Genomic DNA, 18308 nt, shown 5'->3' with positions numbered 1-18308 from the left:
CCACCTCCTCAGGGGCCGTGGGCGGCGCGGGCTCCTGCTGCTTCTGGCTGGGCCTCCGGGGCCCATGGTGCCGGTCGCCGTTGGCGCTGCTGTGCGGACTGGACAGAGTGAGGAGCTCCTCATCCGACTGCTCACTCTCCTGGTTCACCAGGGCCGCGTGGTCCTCCTCGCGGGACTTTTCGGGCTTCTGATCTAAGGAAGGCCAGCGGGGCAGGTGAGGTGCCGCCCAAGGCAGGGCTGGGCTCTCTGACCCTAAGTGCACAGCATCCCAGGAGCGGGCAGCGCCGCACAGGCCCAGCTCTACACCCTCCCTGGGGAGCCCTGGGCAGACTGCAGGAAGCGCATCGCCCGCTGAGGGGAGAGGTCTGAGCTGGCTGCAGGGCGGCAGGGCGTGAAGGGAAGGAACTCCGGGGCTAGTAGACCGGGACCACCACTCACAGGCTCTGTGAGCCCACACAAGTCCCTGCACGCCCTGGGCCTCAGTTTCCTGCTCAGCAAATCAGGGGTCGGGAAGAGGACCCAATCTGGGCCCCTGCCGGAGTCATGGGTGCCACGTCGACAAGCAGGTCCACACAGGTCACCTAAACGTGATCCTGATTACTATGATCCTCCCGGCACGATGCTCCGTGCTGATTCTCATGCTAGGCTGCACCTCTCTGTGTCACCACAGCCCACAGCAAGGCTCTCCCCCTTCCGGGAAGAGACTGCCACGCCAACAAGGAAATCCCGGGCAGTGTCCCACCCAGCCGAGGGGAGGCCCCACAGGGGAACAGGCTCAGGTCGGAGATGGAGCCAGCCCGTGCCTCTCTGGGCCTGCCTGCCATGATCTTTCCACAGACCTCTGCTACTGACACACTGCCTTCCACATGGGAGGCAGGGCAGGAAGACGTGATCGGAACAGACGCGAAAGTATCGACGCTGCAGAAATAGCGAGATTCTTCAGCAGACGGTGTTGTCCCAGACATCGGTGGGAGGCTGAGAGGAGAGTCTACACCCCACACTGCCTTTCCCATGCACAGAGCACTCTGCACTGCTACCGAAGTTGAGATATTTCTGATTCACAACTAATGTGACGATGGAAAGGTAAGCTTTGTGAAACGCCCAGGCTGTCAGGATGAAGGAAAACCAAGAAGCCAGGCGTGGTGGTGCACACCTCTGATCCCAGCACTTGGGAGGCTGAGGCAGGAGGATCACTGCAAGTTCGAGGCCAGCCCAGGCTAAACAGAGAGTTCAAGCCAGCCTGAATTGTGTAGCAAGACCCTGTCTTAAAATAAAAAAAGAAAGAAAACCAAGAAGAGGCTTCCAAATCTACCTGCTATCTAGAGTGGCTAGGTTTTCCAGAAGTTTTTGTTCTGGTCTCAAAACAGAACTCAGAAATAAGCCTTTTAGCCTCTTCATGGTTATCCCGAGTCACTCGGGCAGCTGCCATAACAACCAGTCAATTCCTGCATTGAATAAACTGGATAACATTGTCATTTTCATATTTCCTGTTACAGTCCTATAAAAATTAATGAAAATGTGCAATTTTTGGACATCCTGCATTTAAATAATTGGACTGATAAGTGCTTAATTCAAAGGAGTTCCATGAAAAATAGTTTCACCAAACCCTGGCAGTCTCCGTAGGCGGCAGGAATCATCAGACACCACGGATACAAGCGGGCTGTGGGAGGGTGGTCGCTAGCTCGGCCGGAGCTGGCTGGCACCTTCTGGACCGCAGCTCCTGATGCCCCGTCCAGGCTGTGTGGGGACGGGGACGCCAGCCGGCCGGTGCCTTGTGCAGTGGGTTTGGAGGCATCCCCGGCACGGGAGAAAAGCAGAGCGGCGGAGCCCGGGCTCTGCTGACTTGGGAAAGCGAGCGCTGGTGAGACAAGGGTTTGGTTCCCCTCACGGGAGCCGCGGAAGCTCTAGAGGAAACGCTCGACTCTACATTGTTAGGGTATTTAACTGAGACAGGAAGTAGAGCCCTTTGCTCATCTGGCTGTGCTGGGCACCCGTGAAGCCGACAGGGCAGCTGCCTGGCTCGGAAGGCTGTGCGGAGCACGGCGGAAGGAGGAAGGGGCTGCAGCTGGCTTTCCGGTTAGAGAACCGCACGCCCTGCCCCCATGCCCGCCCCACCGTGGACGGTGGAATCACGCTTGCGGGTACCTTGCCAACAGAGAGACGAGAAGAAGCCGCCCTGGCCGGGGTGCCTGGGGGTGTCGGGGGGCACGTCCACCGGGGCCTGTCCTGCAACAACACGGAAGGCCGTGCAGCACGAGTGAGACACGGGGGAGGAGTCGCGCCACAAACCACAGGGGCTCCGCCCAGCAAAGCAAGGCGGCCGGCCGCGCCTACCTCCCAAGGCCAGAGTGTCCTGGTGCTCCTGGCGGGAGGAGAAGAGCACACTGGGGCTGACGTCCTTCGCGCAGTACTGATCCCACGGCGGGGTCAGGTCCCCGACCTTGTCCTGGGGCTGCAGCTCCACGTCCAGCGTCACTTGAAACAGCTGGGGATACTTTTCTGGGACATCGCAGGCATCCAACTCGGGCCTACACGGGGATTTAAAAGGACAAGACTGTAAGAGTCCACGGGGACAGTGAGCTGTTCCGCCCAGACCCCTCCTCGGATGGACCTTGCAGACCCGCTCCAGGGATACCTCGGTCACTACCGACTTTACTGCTCGTACCGGTTTCCTCCTCTAGGGAGAGGAGACTGATCCCTGTTCGGAGCCACAGACACGACCGCCTGGGAAAGCCTTCCGGAGAGCAGAGCCGAATCACGCGGCCAGCAGGCACTGGCCCGGCCGAATCAGTCAGAAAACGGGGAAAGAAGCCCCAGCTGCCGTCCTGAGCCCCTGAACGTCACCCCAGCTTCAGCCACCACTGGCCTCCCCCAGCCACACCGTGACACTGCCACTAGGGGTCAGCGGCCAGGCATCTACCCCGACGGCATCGCGCAGAGCATGCCCCAAACCGCCACCCTGATGGACACGCCAGGGTCTCGCAGATGAGGGCTCAAGCTCCCGATCACTCGCACTTCTCAGCTGAGGCCACTCTGAGGCAGCCCAGGTGTTGGGGACGCAGGCCCCACACGTCGCAGCCGCGGGACTGTGACAGCCACAGGCTTCCGGCCCAGGCCCAGGCAGGACTCACTTGGCGAACTTTAACACTGTGGTGTCCAAGGGGATGAATCCAGAGTGAAACTGAAGCTGCAAGATCTGCGTGTTGGTCACCTAGGAACCCAAGAGAGAAGCGCGTGAGTGGCTCTCGAGCGCCGCCGTGCGCCTGCGGCTCTCCCTGCATCTGGAGCTCCGCTGACTGGGTTGTCAGCCAATCCGCTCCTGCGGGACGCTGCGCCTGGCCCTCAGCGGGGCGCCTCCCGGTCCCCACGCCCAGGGCCTTGCACACTGCCAAGCACCACGCACCGACGCACTGTGACCCTCCTCTGGGCCGCCCGAGCCAGCAGGTCCTCCTGAGGCCTCCCTCTGGGGCACTATCGTGGGTATCGGAGGACACGATAGGCTGCTTCTTCAAGGTAGGGACACAGCTGTCTTCACATCAGTCTTAAGCCCGTAGACAACAGCCGAGCACACAGCACTCAGCGAGTGCGTGCTTACCTAAAGTAGAGCTGTTTACAGTGCCACCTCCAACAGCCAAGGAGTGGCTGGCACCCCAGTCACCGTCAGCAGACTGGGAGACTGCAAACTGGTCCAGCGGCAGGACAGGCTACACTACTGTACACTATTTATCATTCCTTCAGTCATTCATTATTTATTTGGGTTTTTTGAGACAAGGTCTCAATACGTAGCCCAGGCTGGCCTTGAACTCACAGTGATCCTCCTGCCTCAGCCTCCCAAATGCTAGGATTACAGGCAGGTGCCACCACGCTTAGCTACACCGTACATTTTTAAAGGGTGGCTTATGCATACTGTGAATTTTATCTTAATAAAAAAAATCCAAAATTTTAATTCCACATTCTTCGTTGGAATCTCTCCCTTTACACAGATCCAAATGGAAAACTGTAAGTAAGGGAAGCATGGCTTTTGGAAAACATGGTTTGCTGGAAGGTGTAGAGCTGCCCCCTTCCGGCACAGTCCTTCTAACGAGGACAAGGGGCAGGTCCCAGCCTGTCAAAGTCTGTCTCCTCTCCTGTACACAGGGAAGACACAAAAAAGCCTCTTTCTCACCCTAACCCACAAGTCACTCCAGTGCGACGTGGTCCAGGGAGAGACTCGAGGACATTCCCGAGAGCTCACCTTAGCCTGCAGCCGGCTCCCGATGGTGGACCTCAGATGGAACATGGAAACAACCACGTCTCCCTGCACGGTGATGTTCAAGGGAATGAAGATTTTCCCGTCTTGGACACGGTATTCTCTGAACAGATCGAAACACACACGTGAAGCGCATCGACACAGTCCTGCCTGGGAACCTATCTGCCCCGGGCGACACCTGCCTGAGGCACACACAGGGGACCTGGCGTGCCCGGCCCACCATGAACCAGGCTGCGCCGACGCAGGCCCCGTCTGACCTCCGGATGGTGCAACCGCCCAGCCCTCTCCGCAGATCTGTTTGCCTTCTAACCTCAGTCATAAAAGCAGAGACCAAGGGAACCCAAAATCCAAGTGGGGTCAGTACAGAAATGGAAACAGGATCCTGCTGCCTCTGTTTCCCGAGGGCTAGGATCATAGGCGCCTGCGTCTCAAATACAAATCCCCGTCCACCCTATTCCCAGCTATTTCGTTTCAGGTTGCTGTCCGCTCTCTTCTCTCCACCGCCCGTCTGCTGTCTGTGAGGCCTCACGAGCCCTGCTGCTGTTACATCCTTCAACGGCACCACCACTGCTCAGCCTCACCCAGAAACCTCACCCCACCCGGACACACCAAGGCCACCTCCCCCTAGGGTCCTCGATGTGCCCTCCTGTCTTTTTTTTTGGTGCCAGGGATTGAATTTGAGACCTTGTGCTTGCAAGGCAGGCAGGGGCACCACTGAGCTAAATCCCCGGCCCCTCCCTCCTGTTTCACGACGAACACTGGCCCTGCCCTGACCCTGCACGCCTTCCAGAGCAACAGAACACAGCAGCCCTTCATGGTTACTCCGGTCCTCCAACTTTTTCGTTGCTGTTTTTTGAGACAGGGTCTCACTATGTATGTAGTTCCAGCTAGCCTCGAACTAACTACAGAGCCTCCTGCCAACTCTCCTGCCTCAGCCTCCAGAGCTGAGGTGACAGGCGTGCGACACCACGCCTGGCTTTTTGAACTTTTACTTTTGCATCAGCCTCTTTGCCATGGTACAGTTCTGCACGGGAAATACAATCAAGCAGCCCACAGAGGCAGTGAAGATGCAGGCCCTGACTTACTTCATTCGTTCGAAGTCAGTGCAGGTCGAATATATCTTGGTTTCTCCAATCAGCACGTCACAGTACGGGCGGCATCCATTCCTCTGTTTGTTGAAGAAGGGGACGGGGCTGACGGTGATGGACTTGATGGTGAGAGGCTTGAAGTGAGGGCGGTAGGGCTTGTCTGCCAGGAGATCGCACATGTAGCCCAGGTACCTGAAACACAGCACCAGTCAGGACCACCACAGGACAGCGAGCCGCCCGCTGTGAGTCCGTTCTCGTGTAGCCAGCACCAGCTGCCCTCACCTCTCCAACACGGACACAAAAGAGCGTGGAGAAAAGCGGGGGGCTCTGTCTGCTGCCTTGTGCTGCCTCCCCGAGGGCCCAGAGGGGAGTTCGGAAATCAATTCTAAATGCATCTGGAGGGTTACACTCAGCAGCCACAGGCTGATTTGGGGACAGTTTTTAAATTGTATCATCAGAAGTACTATTAATCCAAAAAAGTAAAGAGATGTAATTCAGATTTTTTTAATGGAAAAAAATTCAATGATAAATGCAACTGTATTGTTTGCCTTATATGTACCAGTAAGCTTAATTGGAAAGAAATTCTGAGCAAAAGGAGGAAGACAAATCAGTTTCCTGTTTCAAGCTACTTTTCAGATTATGCTTTGTAATTTACTCCCTTTTGCCTATATCTTAGTCATGAGGAAAAAGCAAGTCTTAAACTCCTTTCCTCCGTGTTTCCGCATCTCCCCTCGCCAGCAGGCCCACACAGCACAGCCCAGCGCTTTAAAGACCCAAATGGCGCCACACAGCGGGGCTAGTCTCGGGCTGGACCCTGAGAGTCCTGGCTGTGCTACCCAGGCGAGTTACAGCCTGTCAGGGGCCAGCTTTCTCACCTATAGAGTAAGGCACATCAACGTAAGTATTCTTTTAGGTTTTTTTTGTTACTTTTTGAGACTCAGAATCACTACGTAATCCAGGCTGGCCCTGAACTCACCCTGTAGCCAAGGCTGGCCTCAAATTTAGAGTGATCCTCCTGCCTCAGCCTCCCAAGTGCTAGGATTACAGGCCTGGCTTGACAGAAGTATTCTTGACAGTTTCTTTCTCATTTAGTATCACAAACTCGCACATGGACACTCGAGAAACTGAAAACCCAGCTCCCTGATCCAGTTCCGTCGCTCAGTTGTTCAGGATAATGTCAGGTGAAGTAGAAGAATGCGATGCAAGCCCCAGGAGGCAGGTTTCAAACAGGACGTGGGTCCCCAGAGCCACCCTGTGCCCAGCGTACCTCCGGTGGGACGGTGACAGTCCGATTCCCGGCCGCTTTGCATACAGTAACCGAATGGCGGGACCCGGAGTGGAGTAGAGATTGCAGAAGATGAACATAGCACCGGCCAGGATGGATGAGGCGGCCCGGCCGTCCTGGGGGAGGAGACCAAGGCCGTCAGGAAGGGCAGGCAGCGAGGGGAGGGAACAGCGAGAGAAGAGCAAGGCAGAGCTCTCAGAGACGGAGGGGGGCCAGGGAGGGAAGTGAGAAGGAACTAGGAGGAGTTAGGTGCGCAGCATCGTTCCGTACGGCCGACACGGACCAGTAAAAGTAAAAATTGAAAAATATTTAAGAACCACAGAGTGCGATAAACTCCAAAAGAGAGAAAGGGGAAAATTCCCTTAACTGGGGCACCTCTCACTTCAAAAGTGTTCATTTGAAAAACAGAATCTTTGGAAGCTGTTTAAGCCACAAGCAGTAAGGAAACTTTCTTTCTTAGGACAAAACTGACTGCCCTGACCCAAGACACCCGACAAAATAAGTTTGATTTGTACACATTTACTGAAAAATGATAATCTTCAAAGTAAGTACCTTTGATTTGTAGTATCATAACTAATAGTTGAGGGGTCTTGGTTTAAGACTAGAAGTAAAGAATTCATAGGTTAGGCTGGGCACAGTGGTGCACACCTGGAATCCCAGCACTCGGAAGGCTGAGGCAGGAAGATCTCTGTGAATTCAAGGCCAGCCTAAACTACATATGGAGTTTTTTTTTAAAAAAAAGAGTTCATAGGTTAGAAAGTTCTGCTTGCTAGAATATGTTATATATAAGATGTGATCAGAACAGTAAATGTTGGGCCAGAGATTTAGCTCAGTGGTTCTGCCACCTGCCTTGCAAGCACAAGGACCTGAGTTCAATCCCCGGTACCAAAAAAAAAAAAAAGAACAGTAAATGTTTAAATTTTTAAAAATTTATTACAGTAAAAGACACACTGCATTAATCTTCCTTGAAATCCTCCCTGTTGCTTTGAACACTCATACCATCATCCTGGCCGCTTCCTGCAGCAGCTCCGGAGTCCTCTCTCCTGAGGGTCTTTAGTTGCACTGTCCCAGCTTCCTCAATGTCTTGACTCAATTCAAAATATTTTTGGAAATTTTTATCAAATAAAAACATACAGTCTATCCTCAACTACCTTATTCACTGCATCTGGCACTGTGTGACTCAGGCTCCTCCCCAAATTCAAAATAAACATGAAAGGAAAATGTTTTGAATCAATTCGGGACATCAAGGCAGCCGGGACAGCAGAGGTAAAGACCCTCAGGAAAGAGGAGGCCAGAGCTGCTGCAGGCAGCGGCCAGGACTGTGGGACGCGTGTGTTCAAAGCAAGAGGGAGAACTCTGAGCAGGGTTCATGGCAATATTTCTTTCACTGCATTAACGTTCACAATAGTTTTTTACCAGACTTTGTATTTTACCAAAAAGTGTACACTTACATTGACATAAAATTTTAAAATTTAACCTATACAACCTCTTTTAATGTAGAAACAAATCTGCTATGGACTGAATGTGTGCGTGTCCGTGTGTGTGTGTGTGTGTGTGTGTGCACGAGCACACATCCTCCAAGTTCACGTGTTAATGTAAATATTATAGTCAGCTAAGTTAGAAATATTACAGGCAGACAGACAGGGTTAGGCTCTCAGGGTGGTCAGTGCAGAAGGTAAGAGCACACCACAGCTGTGACTGGAGGTGGAGGCGCATTTGTTGAAGACCAGGCCTCAAGATAAAGAGGAAAGACTACATTTTACCCCCGAGGGATGAACAGTAACGGTTGGCTCTAGAAGGCATCAGTCACCGTGGGCGGCGGACCGAGACCTCCTGGCCCATCCCTTCCAGTCTTTTTCGTGCACACTTGCTGCGTGACCTGATTCCCCATGGGGTCAGTATTCAGCTAAGCAGCTACACTTGCAATCTTACTGGCTGGTTCTGGACCCACCTTGTGATTTTGCTCTATAGAATTTCTTTGGTGACCTACTTTCCCCCTGTCCCTCTGAGGCAGAAGCTGTCTATCGCTCAATAAATATTTCCTACTCTTAACCTCCATTGTTTCCCGAGCTCATTCTACTGCAGAGAACATGAACTCGGCGTATCAGACATCTCACAGGTTGGGAGTTATGATATTTCCTTACATTATCTGGTGTCCCGGCCCGTGGGGTCAGTAATCAGCAGAGCTCGAGAAGGGGAGATACCTGGAAATGGGACAAGAGAGGCGCAGAGAGAAGGAGACCAAGCAAAGAGTTGTCAAGGTCTCGTTTATTTGCAGGCACAAGCAGTATATAAAGGCAAAAACCACAAATTTGTAAGAGGAAGTGGCTAATCATAAAATGATAAAGGAGAAACGTATTGTGCAGTAACAGTTATGATGAGATACAGTTGTTATATTTGGTCTCCTACAATCTGGAGGTCTGATATCATCCTTATATCCTTGTGGGGACCCCAGCAAGAGAACTGCAGAAAGGTGAGAGTCTGCTTTTATTTCACAGATTCTGGACTGGGACTCGCCTGGGTAATCAAAAACTGTCATCCTTGTTCGCTTATGCCTTGAATTTTTATGCCTTGTTCCTCGTTTATGCACTGCCTCTTGTTAAAGTGATGGTAAATCATGTTGAGCATGTGGGAAGATTATGATGTCTCTCTGATGGGACACTTTATTCCGGTTTCGTAGGTGCTATGTCTGGACTTGGCTGCTGAACTTGCTGGAGTTCCTTGTTGGACCTATTCCACTGCTGTGTTACCCTCTCCTAGCAGCAGCACTAGGCAAAATAATATTAGAGCATCCCCTAGGGGACTTTGATATAAAATCCTGTGAAATGGGTCTTTTTATGAAATCTACTTCATATTTAGAAAATACACAAGCTGGGCTGGGGATTTGGCTCAGTGGTTCCATCGCCTGCCTGGCATGCGCAAGGTCCTGAGTTCGATCCCCAGTACCAAAACAAAAAAGAAAGAAAGAAAATATACGTACATGCTTATGAATAAATCACCCGCCAGTTAAAAGGCAATAGGCAAGCAGGCTGAGAGTGACAACGCATGAGGAAGTTTTCGAAATAACAAACCACGAGCATGAGAAGAAAAGATTCTTTCTCAGATCTCATTTCTGACCTCTCCTTGCCACGTAGTACTTTTCCCTTTTTAAGAAACCCAGGAGTGTTCCGACCCTTTCCTCCTAAGAACTTTTAAGCTGAGCCCACAGAAAATGAGTATTTGTCAATGCTGAAGACAGGGACGTCATCTTAGATAAGGACAGCTCAGGCTTTTACCTGTACTCTATGGAACCCTAAAACACGTAGTGGTTACTCTGCCAGTTAAGTGCTCTTAGAGCAGCTGCCACTCTTAAAGCAGAGGACAGACCTCTCCAGCGCCTTTTGGCCAATCCCTATTGAAACCAATGCAGTGTTGATGAACAGCAGCTGGACCCCTTTCTGTTGTGTGGAACCAGTGGAAACTGAGAGGACAGCTGAGGGTCATGGCCAGGGTGACGCTCTGGAGGATACCCCAAGCTTCCTCAGTGAAATCTGGATCCCAACAGCCTGACTGGGTGACCAGCAGAAAAATCTCCACTTATCCAGCGTCCCTACTGGAACCGCACTGAGATGAGAAACAACTCAGTGATCTTCTGGTACGCTCTGTCCCAGAGTGACCGGAGATGACCCTGATAGAGCCCTCTCTTAAGCCTCCAGTAAGAAATGGACTACAGGTTGGAACTTTTCTTTCTGCTAGTAAGCCAGAAAACTTACTCCAACGTGCTGGGAGTTAACTTTAGAATTCCTTGATTAGCTAAAGCACCGGTAGCTAGTCCAGTCCTCCCTCCAGGAAATCAGGCTGAGGCAGTTTGCAATATGTTTGCCTTTTATGGAGGAAAACAGCTATCAGCTGGCAATTTACACGTGTGCCTTGTATATGCTAACTAGAATAAAAAGATTTTAGTCAGCCTCTCTCTTCTTTCATGTGAATGTAGGAAACTGATTAAGATGTTTTTAGTAATATGTGGATTATGGATGCTAGATGATGGGCATAAATTTAATCTGTGAGGTTCAGAGACAGAGATTTCCGGTGGATTTGAGTAAAACACAGCCTTGTCTTGCTGCTGAGGAAGGTTGCCTCGGTGATTAGGTAGAGCACGTGACTCAGTCTTTACAGGTGATTTCTTCTGCAGGCTGGGAGGGGCTCCAGTTACTTTCAATTTGCCATCACTGTCTTTCAAAGAATTAGAAAACAGAGGCTTAGATCTCTTAATTATTGGTTTTGTTAGCAATGCTTCCTTCTTTAACTACGACTGTTACAGCGGGAATCAAGTGTAGGTTGTGCTTTTAGAAACACCTGCTAGAGTTAGAGGCGTATAGATTTCTGGTGAAGGTAGGAGCGTGAGTCAGCAAAAGTGGCTAATCCAACCCCACCCATCTTTCAGCCTCTCTCCAGACGGCAGCCACCTGCTCTGGAGCAGCTCCCCTCAGGGGACGCCTCGAGAGAATACAGAAACCAAGTAGAGATTAAAAGGGATGCCTATATGTTTCCTCTTGAGTTGATGGGAAACAATGTCAAATTCTCTTACTCCTTTGGAAGGTATTCTTAAGCACTAAAAACTGTTTGAACCTCACATGTTGAAAAAGAGCTGTTTGATAGTTTTCTACACCTGCATGGCCTGCCTACTCCCAGAGGGAAATACTGATTCTAACACATTTCACAACTAGAACTGCACTGTAAGAGAGAGGGAAAACGGTCAGAATTACCTTATGTTCACACTTTGTTTACATTAAGAGATAATTGTTTTCAAAATGTAAAAGTAAGCCGCAGGAAAATCAGACACCTCTGCCCCCTAAGACCAATTACATGTATCCTCTTTTGCTGAGCCTGAGGCTACTCTTCCTCACCCTTTGGACGCTGGTGATGAGGTTTCCATGGCAACCTTAATCAAAGCCTCATCTAAAATTTCTGAGCCTGAGGATGAGGTTTCCAAGGCAACTTTACTCAAAGCCTCATCCACTAAGACTGAGCCTGTAGTTTCCCCTGCCTCTCCTTCGGGTCCTGCAGGTGAGACTCACACCAAGTAATCAAGCCTGTCATGGGCTACATTCATCCTTAGTTGATTTTGTTCAAGCTCCTCAGGGGCAATATCCCTTACAGAAAGTGGAAGTTTGGAACCACTCGAGTTCATGGGTCCTTTTCTCTCCATGATCTCAAACAGATCAAACAATATCCAGGAAAGTTTGCAGATGATCCTGATAAGTGTACTGAAGTCTTTAGAGGACTTACTCAGACCCGCGAACTAGCCTGGAAAGATGAAATAAACACTGACCTCTAGTGAGGGACAAACAGCATCACAAGCTGCTATTACATTTGGGTGTAAGTGTTGCACTCATTTTAGAAGATCAGAAGACAGCCAACGAGGGGAAGAGCCAGTTCCTACTGGAGCCCAAGACCTCTGCTGGCCTACGAACTGGACAGGAGATTGGAACAGGAGACATCTTCAGACATGTATCTCTGACCGTTTAAAACGGATGAAAACTATTTTAAATTGTCAACTCTTCATCGGGAGAAAGATGAGAACACCTCTCCCTTCTTACAATGTTTACAAAAGGCATTGGTAAAACTCATCCCTAGCTCCTGATTCACTAGGAGGACAGATTATTCTTCAGGACAAGTTTATTACTCACTCAGCCCCAGATATTAGCAAAAAAGCTACAAAAGATGGCTTTTGCCCAAGAGTTCACTTGATACTTTCATGAGAATTGCCTCCTCAGTATTTTATAACTGAGACCAGGAGGAGGCCAAGGGAGAAAACAAAGAGACCAAGAAAAAAATGCCTGCCTTTGTTGTGGGCTTAGAAAGAATAGACCCTAGGTCTGATTCTCAGGACTCCAACAAGAGCTCAGCAACTAAACTCACCTGCTACTGCTGGGGAAAGCCAGGCCACCTTAAGAGGGACTGCTGAAAAGACCCCTTGTGCCGTGCCAATGGAAAAGGCGATCACTGGAAGTGGGACTGGCTTCTGAGGCAAAGGCCCTGGGAATAACCAGACCCATCTCACCAGCTGGTCCAGCAATACTGAAGGTCCTGGGGTACTGTCCACCTGCTCCCTCTGGCTACACTGTCATCTCCATGGAGGAGGCCGGGGTAATCGCGACAGTAGGAAAAGCCAGCCTAGTGCTGGACACTGGCACCTGCCTCCTGGTCCTTCTTCACCCCTCACCTACCTTCCAGCTGTCATACCTTAGTGAGAGGAGTCACTGGGGAGGAGGTAACTCGCTATTTCTCTTAGGCTGGAACTGCCATGGCTTTCTTTTTACATATTCCTTTTAACTATGCCTGAAAGTCTTCCTGGAAAGAGCTATTTTATCTCATTTAAATACTGTAATGTATATGGCTCAGACCCAGGAAGATGCCAGTTGGTTTTCAGTGTTAGATTTAGAAGATGCCTTCTTCTATATTCCTCTACATACAGAGTCTCATTTTCTTTTTGCCTTTGAAAATCCTCATGCCCAGGCTTCTCAACAGACTTGGACTGCGCTTCCTCCAGGGTTCAGGGACGGTCCTCGTCCATCTGGACACGTGCTTTCCCAAGACTTGGCGAGTTCTGGATTCTCTCAAGTCACTGCCTTGCAACCTGCAGATGATATGCTGTTACATGCCCCTCAGAAGAGCCCTCCGGCTGGAGCACCCTTACTCTACTGAATTTTCTAGCACACAGAGGCTACAAATGCCTCTAAGGCACAGCTCTGCAGCCTTGAGGTAAAATACTTGGGCCTTATATACCTAAAGGAAATTGAAGGCTGGAGAAGAGAAAATTAAACTAATACTTTCCTTCCTACAACGCAAGACCCTAAAACAACTAAGGAGATTCCTAGGAATTACAGGCTTTTATCACTTTGGATAGCAAGATCTGATGAGATCACAAGACTCTTCTAATAGTTTATAAAGTAAGCCCAAAAGGCAAATACAGGTATTTTAACCTGGAAACCTGATTCGCAGACTGCATTCTAGAAGCTTAAACAAGCACCTCTAAATGCCCCCGCACTGAGCCTGTGGACAGGACACCATCCTGAGGAAAGGCAGGGGCGGCTTTGGGAGTGCTGATGCAAGATCAAGGACCTGCTCAACGGCCTGTAGGGTCTCTGAGTCACAAATCAGAGATGGTCCCACAGGATGGCCTGTGTGCCTTGGAGCTGTGGCTGCCATAGCTCTCTTGGTACAGAAGAATCCAAGCTGACTTCAGACAAAGACATCAATGGTCTAAAAATGTATTTCCCTGGTATTATTATTATTAATTATTATTATTTTGGTTCTGGGGTTCGAACTTGGGTCCTTGCACTGTGAGGCAGGCAGCAAAACCCCTGAGCTAAATCCCGGGCCCCCTGGTATTATTATTTGGCTTCTATCTTTATCCTTTCCCTAGGATTAGAAGATGTCATGCAACATACTGAGGCCTTGACTAACTATACTCAGCGGGCCTTAAATGACACTGTGCCTCTCTCTTCCAAACAAAGAAGTAAAATTAATGAGGCAAGCTGTCCTCTGAAATCGGATGACATTAGACATTCTAACCGCAGCACAGCAGGGTACTTCCACAACTGTTAAAGCTGAATGTTCTTTATACATTCCGGATCCTTCTAATATCTCCATGGCTGTTAGAAGATATTAAATGACAGGTTGAAGCCATGTTGGATTCTAAGATTCCCTAGACCTTCTCCTTATCCTCTTTATGGCTCTTTCCAATGGAAATTTTTCTTGGTTGTATTCATAACAGTCTTCTTGATCTTATCATTTGGTCCATGCATACTTAACTGTCTCTTTGGCCTTATCTCCTCCAGACCTGAAGCTACACAATACCTCCCAAGATGAGAACACCCAGTGTCTATCAAGGGCCTTCGGACAGACCTCTGCAGAGTGTCTCAGACTGCCTATCACCACAAACACCCCCTACGGCCAGAAGTACTAGAAATGTCATCACCCCTGCCCGCTTACTGCAGTTAGGGGTGGGTGTCTCTTCAGAGGGGGAATACCATAGACAGCTAAGTTAGACAGAAACAGTCTAGGCAGTCAGACAGGGTTAAGCCCTCAAAGCAGTCGGTGCAGAAGATAAGCCCATCTTACAACTATGACTACATACTTCCCCAAGGGATGAAACAGTAATGACGGATATTCTAAATAGCATCAGTCACCGTGGGCGGGGGACCTAGACCTCCTGACCCAACCCTTCCAGGAAAAGCCCTTGTTCTTTCTGTGCACACTTGTTCCATAACTTGCTTCCCCACTGGATCAATATTACCTAAGCCACTATACTTGTAATCTTACGGGTTGACCATAGTTTTGTCCCGTCTTATGCCCACCATGTGATTTTTTTGCTCTATGAAACTTCCTTGAAAAGTGGGCTTTTGGACAACCCACTTTCCAGGTCCCCCCGTCCCTCTCAGACAGGAGCTGTCTATCCCTCAATAAATATTCCCTCCTGTTAACCTCGGTTGTCCCTAGAACTCATTCGTTGACTTTAGAGAATACGAACTTAGTGTATCAGACACTAGCAGGTTGGGCGTTACACCTGTTTCCCTGTATCATTCCGATAGCGCAGTGGTATCAGGAAGCGGGGTTTAGGGAGGTAACTGGGCTGTGGGGTGGAGCCGCACAACTAAGATTAGTGTCCTTGTGAGAAGAGGGCCCTGTCTCACCACCAGCTGTCCTCCTCCATCTGCTGGCCATCTGCTACCCAAACACAGCTGGATCTGCGGACACCCTTGCCTTAGACTTCCAGCCCGCACCACCATGAAAAACAAACTCCTGCTGTTTAGGGGACCAGCCTCCGGCATGCTTGCTGCAGCATCCCAGCGGACTGAGAACCGGCCTCTTTTGGAGATGGAGACGCTGCTACCCGCAGGGCCCGCTCCGCTCACTAAGTGCTACTTTCTACAGCTCATGTTGAGTTCAAGTCTCTTCCTTCACAGCCGCGACTCAATGATCTTCGCTGAGAAAAAGAACAAGCTGACTCCTTTTTCCTCAAATACCTGAGAAGCCTTCCCTTTTCATCCCCACTTCTCTGGGTTAAAACAAAGCCCATCGCTTCTGTCCTTTGCCCTCCGGTCTTCCGTTCTAAAGAGAGCATTGCTAAGTGCGCCCCCTCGCGACACACCCCACGTTAAACGTACGGCCCACCTGGGAGATGAGTTCCGTCGAGCTGGAGAAGAAACAGCCGTACCCTTGCTCTGAGCACTGCTTGTATCCATATAATCCCCAGCCAACCCGGTCACTGGCAGGCCAAGCTCACACTGATCTTTGTCTCCGTCCAAACCCCAATTATTTCTCAGATGATCCATTAATAATATAATAGACAAATACGCTTGATCTTTTAGAACCAGAATTCAAGGCTGTACATTTATCCCGTGCTTCATTTCTCATGGTTGGTTTCTGTTAAATAATAGAACTGCCAGAACTTTTTAAATCCAGGTGTTTTGTGTGACCCTCCCAGTCCCAAGAAAACCAAAGAGCGTGATGTCCACATCGTCATCAAAGTTGTGAAGAAAGCAGCCATGAGGACACTGATCTTCGGAAGCTACAACGCAAGCAGCTATATGACAACCTAGGCCAGGTTTCCCCGTCGTGGCTCTAAGAACCCGGGAAACCCTACGCAGGAGTCCAGCAAACTGGCTTAATCACTGTCAGCCTCGCCACAAAATGTTCATCGATCTGACATTAGTGCTTATACTGACCCCGTGTGGACTCCCTTCTAGGAGTGTGAAGTCACTGGAGCACGGATTGATCGGAATTGATCCAGCTCAGCAGCCTGGAGCTTCCTACCATCAGCCTCCTTGTCTGCAGTGGGGACCCACTCTGCACTGGTGGGCACAGGACGCCACACTCGCTTCTCCGCTGCTCTCGGCGATCTGCCCCCCAGGTAGGCCCCTCTTAAGTGCTGAGCAGCTCTCTCACTGTCTGGCTAGCACCTCTGTCTTCATTATCAGTGTTCCTCCCTTCTAGCTTGACATTTGCCCCCCTGAGAAAAGCAACAGAACGAAGCTGTTAGAATTACAGTGTGCCTCGTGGATTTGTGGTCCTTACCCTGAAGGCAGGGGGAAAAGGACAATTCCCTCAACCTTCGTTCTCTTTCGAGGCTGGTCTCGAAGCTCCTTTCACAGCCCGGTGGCTCCGGGACATGTGTCCCTCCGTTTATCTACCACAAAGTCCTTTTTAAAGTTTAATTTTTTAATAAAAGATCAGCCCACACTTACTATTTTAAGTAAATGTGCAATATCTAGAGGGGCAACTAAAAGCACCACTCCCGGTTTCAATCCCATGTCCCCGCCTGGGCAAAGAATCCAACTCACACAAGTGAAGCAATACGCTTTTGTCTGCCTCTTCTTTTTTCTCCTTCACTGAGTTTTCGTTGGTGTTTTATGATCCTGTCACTACACTGGGAGCCTCTAGTCTCTCTTGAGTCACTACACGATTAACAGACCCAGGCTCTCCCGACTCTCAGAAAATGTCTGAGTGAAAATCACTCAATGCTTCTTAGACCTTAAAGGTGTCCTTTTCTCCCATGCAACCTTCTGTGCCTACAACAGGAAAACCCTCTGGCCTTCAACATCAAATTCTTACAAACACCAAGTGCTTTCCTTGATTGCCAAGAGCTCAGGAACTGAAGAAAAAGGAAAAAAAATGTTATTCAGCTTGCTTCCTTGTTTTAGACAGCTGGCTCTCAAGAGAAGAAAATCATCTAGTAATATCATCACAAAAATGGGGCTGGGGATTTATTTCAGTGGTTTAGCCACCTGCCTCGCAAATGCAAGGTCCCAAGTGAGATCCCCCATACAAAAAAAAAAAAAATACTGTAAAATTAACATTTGTGCTCCCTTCAGCAGCACATATACTAAAATTGGATGATACAGAGGAGATTAGCAGGGCCCCTGCACAAAAACTGTATGCTCTAAGTTTTGAGACACAGTGAATCAGCCCCAGTTCTAATGCTCATACAACTGGGCATTAGAATGGCCAGTTTATGCAATCCTTTGTTTATAAAGTCAGTCATTTATTCAAACCTTTCATGCCTGGGGTACCAGGGTCAAACAAAGGCACCATTCTTCCCTGCAAGGTAACAGTCTAACAGAAAAACAAAGAGAACAAAAAACAAAACACCAAGGAGACTCAGTATGATACCGTGTATTCAAAGCCACAGAAGACATTTACATTCATAGTGAGAATACCCGTGTTGGGAAAAAAACACTCACATCCTAAAGATGTCACCGGAAGTTGAGTTTTAAAGGACAAGAAGGAATGCCTGAGAAGAAGGGTTGGAGCAAAGGACTCTGGGAGGCCAATGGCCAGTTCCTTTGGGAACTGCTCCAAAAGACAGCCTGTGTCGCCACTTCCAAGAAAGTGTCTTTTTCCTCTCATTTTTATTCAGACATTAATGTAAGAAAACTAAATGTGCCACTACATTTATACCAATTTTACTCACATGAAACTCGATGTATTATTACCTGAACACCCACAGCTCTTATTTCTACCTCTTTTATAATTCTTAGCATATTTTAGAGTTCCCACAATGGCTTCTCCCACCAGTACTCAAAGCTTTAAAAAGCCAAAAATAATATATTGCCTCTCTCTTCTCCATCCCTCAAATTACCTGACTCCTGAGGAGGGCTCAGTGGATGCTGTGAGCTCACACGTCGCCTGCCCCCCCCCC

General features: G+C 49.6%; 1 protein-coding gene and 1 non-coding gene across 2 annotated transcripts in view; one reads left to right on the top strand and one right to left on the bottom strand.

Annotated features, from left to right (window-relative positions):
- Positions 1–18308, bottom strand: part of Dnajc6 (DnaJ heat shock protein family (Hsp40) member C6) — a 112621-nt gene that overhangs the window by 22734 nt on the left and 71579 nt on the right. Inside the window, exons 6-12 of the mRNA XM_010605233.2 lie at positions 6605–6738; positions 5335–5529; positions 4235–4352; positions 3132–3211; positions 2335–2528; positions 2146–2226; positions 5–192 (exon numbers count right to left, since the gene is read on the bottom strand). Coding sequence (XP_010603535.1) covers positions 5–192; positions 2146–2226; positions 2335–2528; positions 3132–3211; positions 4235–4352; positions 5335–5529; positions 6605–6738 — 990 coding nt within the window. The remainder of the gene's footprint in view (positions 1–4; positions 193–2145; positions 2227–2334; positions 2529–3131; positions 3212–4234; positions 4353–5334; positions 5530–6604; positions 6739–18308) is intronic.
- Positions 17469–17576, top strand: LOC117284048. Its single transcript, XR_004515136.1, has one exon. It is a non-coding gene; the product is annotated as a U6 spliceosomal RNA (small nuclear RNA).

This window comes from Fukomys damarensis, unplaced genomic scaffold (assembly GCF_012274545.1).
Source record: "Fukomys damarensis isolate Sample0158 unplaced genomic scaffold, DMR_v1.0_HiC HiC_scaffold_33, whole genome shotgun sequence".
NCBI classification, from domain to species: domain Eukaryota; kingdom Metazoa; phylum Chordata; class Mammalia; order Rodentia; family Bathyergidae; genus Fukomys; species Fukomys damarensis.
The sequence above is the reverse complement of the archived record's forward strand: the minus strand, read 5'-3'. Positions and strand labels throughout refer to the sequence as shown.